This window comes from Labrus bergylta, chromosome 22 (genome assembly GCF_963930695.1).
Source record: "Labrus bergylta chromosome 22, fLabBer1.1, whole genome shotgun sequence".
NCBI lineage: Eukaryota > Metazoa > Chordata > Actinopteri > Labriformes > Labridae > Labrus > Labrus bergylta.
In genome coordinates this window covers 11348376-11355966 of record NC_089216.1, presented here as the reverse complement: position 1 = coordinate 11355966, position 7591 = coordinate 11348376, and the positions used below count along the sequence as shown (strand labels likewise).

Genomic DNA, 7591 nt, shown 5'->3' with positions numbered 1-7591 from the left:
ATGCATATAACATACTGGTTAATGTCCCAACAACCTAATTGTCATCTTTCATCCTATGTCAACAATGAAGTGCTCCAAGTCACAAAACCTTCTCAAGCTTAATGAGTCATCCTTTATTTCAGAAACAACTTGGGTCTTCAAACTTCAATAATATGTTTTTCAATCAAGAAGCATTTTAAATACCAGTTATTTTCTCCTAACCTTGAGTAGCCATCCATGTTTTTTAAAATCTCAGTTTTATTAATGAAATTAATTTAAGGATGTAGCAATGAAGGATCAGGTTTTATTTGCAGACTGGGGGGGGGGGGGGGGTACCAAAAGATTATTATGCATTGTGTATACAGAGATATGCAAATGTTCTTGAAACATTTAAAGAGTTGTACAAGTAACGTTTTAGATGTATTAATCAAATAGCTGTGTAATTTATATTCGAACTACCTTTCCCACAACCAACCTAGTCAAGTATGGAAACTCGCGAGTCCAAACATAATACATTCGCCTAACCACGCACCTTCGCTGTTGTTGTTCTTAAAGGAGACGCATCCCTAACAGGCCTAGTCCAAGCCAACGAAATACGAGGCTTGCTATAGCTTTAAGAAGAAAATATTTGGTGAATGTTTGTAAATATTACATTTATCATATTCCGTAACATTTTTAACTCATAATTTAGTAATAAAATGCCTGCTTGGTGAAATTTACCGAGTCAACAAAACTTGCCTCCGTCGGGGCCATCGACGTTTCGTTGGTGTTAATCTTTCCATGTTGATAACTTAACTATTTACAAAAGTATTAAAGGACCGCAGCAGTTCCATAACAACTAATTCATAGGAGGACGAGGTTTGCGGTGTTTTCTAAAAGAGTAAAGAAAGGAGCTTAAATGCAGGCCGCAGATGCATCCGCGGACTCGACTGAGCAGTCCAGCGGGAGAGGAGGAAGTAGAAAGCGCGTTAAAGCTGCAGTGACCCCCCCGGACGGCGTTGACTGTTTAACTGGTACTGTGCGTGTGTTGCGAGCCAGAGGAGCTGTATCTGACTGTCATGAGTCAAAGAAAACCTCAACCAAGAACAAGTCTCTGTGTCTTCATCGTGGACTAAGAAGACCGACTGGATCTAAAAATGCACCTGCAATGAAGTAAGTGCGCGAACAAAAGGCACATCCACTACTTTAGCTGTGGTCTGCTACTGCGAGAGGATAGCTGCATCGTTTGAAAGAGGCTTGTTTGCGAGTAATTTGCAAGAAGTCTTGTGCCTGTCGGACTCAGGTTTCTTAAAGCTATACGTGGGTTACCCGAGATAATTGAAACCCCCAAGAATTAGTTGAATGTAGCTGTTGTTCTCCTGTCATAGTCAAAGGAGTCTAAGCACACTGTGCATTGTTTTGTTATACTACAGATATATTTCAACATGCACCTTGCTGTCATTTACTCTTTCTCCCCTCCTGCAGACCCTTAAAGGAATCCCCAGCTGTAAAAGGTACAAAGACACACATGAGAGTGACTTTCATCTTTGAGCAGGGATTTTTTTCCCCTTTGATTTTATTAAAACATTCACACTATGACTTTCTTAGTATCCAAAAACAGTCTGGGGACTAAGCCGGACAAGTCTATAAAGGGCAAAGGGAGACCTCCACGCAGAGCTTCTTGCACCTCACTAGCAACAGCATGCAAGCCAGAAGCAGAGGCTGAGGCTTCATCAAGTGGTAAACGAAAAGACCAATTCCAATTGTCTTGATACAGTCTCTACCATTGTCAATATAAATTTAAAATAAGACATACAACTATACAATGATTATTTAAACTGAAATGACATTGTGTTTGTTTTTCAGGAGAGGAAACAGGTGCCTCTGAAGAAAACAATAACACGTGAGAAGAATTCAACTTATTAAATTGTGTTAGTTTGTTTTTGAATGTTCAGTTTTACAATTTGAATTCCATAGGGGCCCATATGATGTTGATGTCCACGACAGTATTTCGGATCCATATGCTGCCCTCGATGAGGACCCTCCATTCAGGGATGACCCCAATGACCTCATCTGTCCACCCGAGACAAACATGTAAGATGCACTGCCTTTCCGCAATTGGTGTTAGTCATACTTTACAGAAAAACCTCTCAAACGACTGATGTTAAAATGTTGGCTTCAATGTAAATGATGCTTAATTGTCAAACTCCTCAGTGAACAATCGGAGCGGTGTGCAACGTTGCAAAAGGAGGTCAAGAAAGAGGAGTCGGATACGGAGGAAGAAGACATAAAAAAAGAAGAATTGACTGAGATTGGCGAGCAAAGTGATGATGGAGCAGGCGATGCCACTGAGACACCCAGGAAGTAAGAAAAGTTTGGATTCAACATTAGTAATGTGCAAAAGGACTGAACACTAACGATGATAACAATGGGTGTTTTTCATTTTTCACTGAAGCGTGGAACACAAACCTGTTTTATTAAAGCACAGGGAACATACCAAAGGGTTTCCTTAGTGCACAATAAAGCAAGTAAACAACACAGATACAACACCAGGTCTGCTTATGAAATACAACCAGTTGTTTTTTTCAGTTTTTAAGACAGAAAATATGATGTTATTGTAAATTCAGACTAAACTACACAAGACCCCATTCATGAGCCTCACACTGGTACAACAGCACCTCCTTGTCATAATGACAATCTCAGTAAGATTGTTTTTTTTAATTCAAATTAAAGCCCAGACATCATTGCTGGAGAAAAATATGTCCTTTTAGATTCTCTTTTCAATCATTTTGAACACATTTTAAAACTATATGATGTAGTGAGAACAAGAAGGCTTGTCCAACTTGATTTGTATTCAATCTTCTTATGCAACAACAAAATTTATTTAGTGAAACTAACGCACACAATACACGTACAAGGCACCACCCAAGACTGTGTCCAAAAAACCTTTTGTTGATGTTGCCAAAGTAAACTCTCAGGCTAGCTTCACAGCTACATACATGACGTAAGCTCAACCACAATGTTGAAAAAATGCTGACCTGCCTGATGGATAGCCTCAGTCTGAGTCACCAGTCCTCAATTTTTACAGTGGATAACAATGATCATGTGTTTATATAACTATTGTGGATACAAGTAATTATACTCTTGTAATTAAATCATAGCAACCCATTTTAATTAAATAGAGATTGTGCCATACAAAAAGATGAAGATTCCTGATATAAACATGTCGATGTTTGGTCAAGAGGATGAAAGGAGTTGGTATGCAGGGCTTAAACCCATGTGATGTGTTTTGTGTTGTGAGGGTCCCGCCCCTACAATTAAGGAATCTGTTTTTTTTATTTTAGGAGGGGGAGAAAACAAAAAGATGACAAAGCCTCCCGGCCACCAAAACGGAGGTAACAGTCTTCGTTGCGTTATTGTGGCACGTGAGGTGCACCAACTGGACGACTAATATTCAACTTTTGTTAACTTGGTAGGAAAAAGCCCCCAGTGCAGTATGTCCGCTGTGAAATAGAGGGCTGTGGGACGGTCCTCGCACACCCACGTTACTTACAGGTTGGTGTTCTTTTTTAAATTTAGCCACAGCAACCACCAAATACTCTTGTCAAATTTGGCACAATGCAATAGCAACTATTTATGCCAAAGAAACAGCGATTGTGTTGACTGTAATATTCAGAAAACAGTGTTAATGTTTAATTAATTAAAGCTCCTGTATGGAGTTTCTAACTGCTGTGACATAGACTGAAATGAGTACTGTACAAGAAGAGGTAAGCAAAGAGATAGGATATACATTTTGTCCACAGGGGACGCCAAACATGACATGATGAAAAAGATCTTCACAGGAACTTTAAGTTGAACCTTTAAATGACACCGACTCACCCTTTTTCTCTTGTTTTATTTTTTTATTTTTTATTTCAGCACCATATAAAATACCAGCACCTGCTAAAAAAGAAGTACATGTGTGATCATCCCTCGTGCGGACGCTTGTTTCGTCTCCAGAAGCAGCTGCTGCGCCATGCCAAACACCACACAGGTGAAGTGAGGGTCATACACTGTTTAGTCTGTAACAGGCCACGTCTGCCTGAGCTGCTTGAAATGCCTTTTAGGAGATAACAAATCAACAAGAGATTGTCATTTCAACCTGTCATTTCCTCTTTCTGTTCTTATCTACTGTTGGGTAAAAAGAACACAATCTGATTGTTGTTTGTCTCTTAGATCAGAGGGACTACATCTGTGAGTTTTGTGCTCGAGCCTTCAAGAGTTCCCACAACCTGGCTGTGCACAGGATGATCCACACAGGGGAGAAGCCGATACAGTGAGTAGGGTGAACATGTGTCATGCACGCCCCGACATGTGCTGCGTACGAGGAGGCAGATTAAAAATAGACATGACGTGATCGTCATCAGCATGATTTCAAATATGTCTAAGTTTTTATAGAATTCTTTATTTTCAATAAACCCAAATTCTTTTCAAATCACCAGTCTATGTGGTCTTCTACCATCAATGTACAATACATGAAGACGTTTTTTTTTTTTTTTTTTTAACAAAAGAAGGAGTGCTTCAACAACTCAGAGATGACAAATGAATCTGTCTTCATTTTTTTATTGTTAATCTTTTTAAGCCCTTTCTGTCAGCGCACTATTTATAAAAGCTAAGTGGAGCTCAGTTATATAAATCCACATTGTGCACAGAAATAGAAGTACAACACATGCAGACTGAAGCATGGTTAATCCAAGTATGAATGAACAAAGGCGTTATAAATGAACATCCATCTCACTGTATGTATTGCTGAGGCTGTATCTTCGGGAGTAATGGGTGGGTCAGTCAGCTCTTAACGTGTAATGCAATGCTGTTTATTTCCTGGCTATTGTTTATTCAGGGAACCAGGTGTGAGCAGTCTGTTTTACTTGTTTTGCTGTTATTAAGACTTAATTATGGTGAAATTGGTCAGCTCTTTCAGTGAATCATTATACAGGTAATTAAAACAAACCAGCAGTATATTAAATAATAATTTGAAAATAATAACTGGGCTTTAACTAAGCTCTGACTCAGCCATTTGCAGTAGTTCTTCTCAACTGGTCTATCGTCAGGACGCAACAATAACTCCTTAGTGAGACATCATGACCCAAATTTCTGACTTTGTTCAACTAATGACATTTATTTACTGGAAACCCATCCCACCTATTGAGAAACACTGATTTACAGTATTGAAATGCAAGTAATATTGAACATCTAGTAGTATGTAGTATAAAATATGACTGCTATGTCTTTATAATTAGTTTTTTTTACTGATATTTTAAATATATTTGTTTTCTGAAGTAAAATTGTCGGTGCAGGACCTGCACTCGTAATAGAGTCAATTGTGGAGTTTCACTTCAGTTCTGATCATAACTTGGGCTTTGCCTCCCCCCTGTGGCAGGTGCGAGATCTGCGGCTTCACCTGCCGTCAGAAGGCCTCCTTAAACTGGCACATGAAGAAGCATGACGCAGAAGCCTCCTACCAGTTCTCTTGCTCTATTTGCAACAAAAAGTTTGAGAAAAAGGACTCGGTTATTGCCCACAAGGCCAAGAGCCACCCTGAGGTGCTCATCGCCGAAGCCTTAGCAGCCAATGGGGGCTCGGTGATAAGCAGCCCGACCATTGTCCCAGAGTCAGTCCCGACGCTCTCTCACCCTGACACTCCTTCTGCTAGCAAGAAGGTGGACGGTGGTACGCATACTCCCTTGGAGCAGGTGGTGCTCCCACTTGCTCCACAGACTCAGGTGGATGTTCCTCAGGGTCAGTTCCTCCAACTGCCCACGCATCATGTGGTGCAAGTGGCACATCAGCAGCAACCGGCCACCTTACTGCACCTCACCACTGCTTCTCCCGCTCACCTCTCCAGCACCACCCACCCCCAGCTTATCCAGCTCTGCACCCTCCCTGTCGGTACCGTCACAGCCATGCCCACTTCAGACCAGCACAGCACTCTTGTCAGCCTGGGCTCCGTCGCCACGCTGGCCTCCACAGCGTCCTTGGCTCAGCAACAGGAGATGCAGTGGGGAAGGGAGAGCCAGGAGGACACACAGGTGCCTGGGGAGGGGGAGCTGTGGGACAGGGTGGTGGTGGGTGACGGGGAAATTACCTGGGAGGGTAATGGGGAGAGGACAAAAGATGGTGAAGGGGTTGTTTGGGAAAAAGAAGGGGAGAAGCAGATTATGTTACAGTTCGCTGAAGTTCATGGAGATGGTTTGATCTAACCGGACAGACAAAGAAGTGTTTGAGGAGAGAAGAAAGAAAGTTTTGATTTAAGAAATGAAGTGGAGACTGAACGATCTTGGAAGGTAATAATATGTATGATATATATCAGATAAATTCATGTTATCCCAATGAACTGTTGCAGTCATTTAGAGTTCAATCTACAGCAAAAATACTTAACATCAGGGAATATACTATATAAACACGATATAGATTCCAAACACTTAGCTCAGTACTTAATGAATGTTTTCTAACTGGGGTCTGTTGTGTTTTTAAACTTGTGTATGTTGATTTTTTTTAAAGAATACACAGACAGTTGTACGGTGGTACATATACAGGAAAGTCAAAAAGATAACATTTATGTCTCCATATTGTCCCTGCCGTGTTTACAGTATGTCTGCAGGTTAAATGGATAAGTATCATTGGCTTTATTAACATGTCTAAAGGTTAAAGTTCCTGTACAATAACAATAAAAACATTTCTATGAGCAAGGAATACAACTAAATGAAGTTCAAAAAAGAAGTTGTAAAAGTCCAACATCAGGTATATTAATAATGTGTATATACCGGTATGTAAGTAATCACTTTAAACAAATCTACAGTATATTGCTTTGAGAAGAAGGCGTTTGGAAATCTAAATTGTATAAGTCTTTAAGAAAGGCAGAATCCTTTCTTTAAAAAGTTGTAAGAAATAACTTTAACCTTTAAGAACCTGAGTAGTGTCATTTCATTCATGTTTGTACTTGATGCCTTCTGATTTGATCTTTTATCACTGAGTTGTTTTGCTTTCGTGTTTTTTTCCCACAGACTATGCAGGCCGTAGGTTTCCTTGGTAAATCTTTCTCTTCCAGCAATCGTCAATTATAACGTATACCTCTTTGCACTGCCACAACTACTGAGCAGCCATACTACTACGGTCTTAATTTATCAGAAACTGTGTCAAATAACCACAATAAAAGGAACATGTCTTGAAGCCTTTATCATTCTTGATGCATCTTTTTAATATAATCTTTCATTTCTAGTTCCTTAATGTTTTATGCAATCACACAAAGAATCTGAATCAGAAATACGTTATTAATCCCAGGGGGAATTTCAGTCCCATATTATGCAAAATACACTTTTTATAATCGGGGATTTCAAATATTTGAGAAATAGCTAATAAAGACTTACAACGTAGACACATACAGGCACTTATTATGGTCGTAACTTTCTCTTCATAACAGACAAAGAAGTACATGCAGTCTCTTCAGGTGCAAAATGTAATCTGTCTCTTGGAGTGGATCATCATTTTGAATTCTAGTATCAATAAATCACTTAAGGGGCTTTACAGTTTGTAAAGTAAACACCTCACTTGAAATCTATAATTCTATAATTAAACTGGAGAAAAAAAAAGTTAA

General features: G+C 39.7%; 1 protein-coding gene across 1 annotated transcript; it reads left to right on the top strand.

The window, feature by feature from the left end:
* Positions 1 to 506: 506 nt before the first annotated feature.
* On the top strand, positions 507 to 7172 carry LOC109993381 (E3 ubiquitin-protein ligase ZFP91). The gene is made up of 11 exons (XM_020646329.3): positions 507 to 1131; positions 1444 to 1472; positions 1567 to 1698; positions 1825 to 1861; positions 1936 to 2052; positions 2173 to 2322; positions 3303 to 3353; positions 3435 to 3513; positions 3877 to 3991; positions 4174 to 4273; positions 5378 to 7172. Exons 1-11 carry the CDS (start codon positions 878 to 880, stop codon positions 6195 to 6197), a joined length of 1884 nt encoding a protein of 627 aa, XP_020501985.2. The 5' UTR covers positions 507 to 877; the 3' UTR covers positions 6198 to 7172.
* The last annotated feature ends 419 nt before the right edge of the window (positions 7173 to 7591 follow it).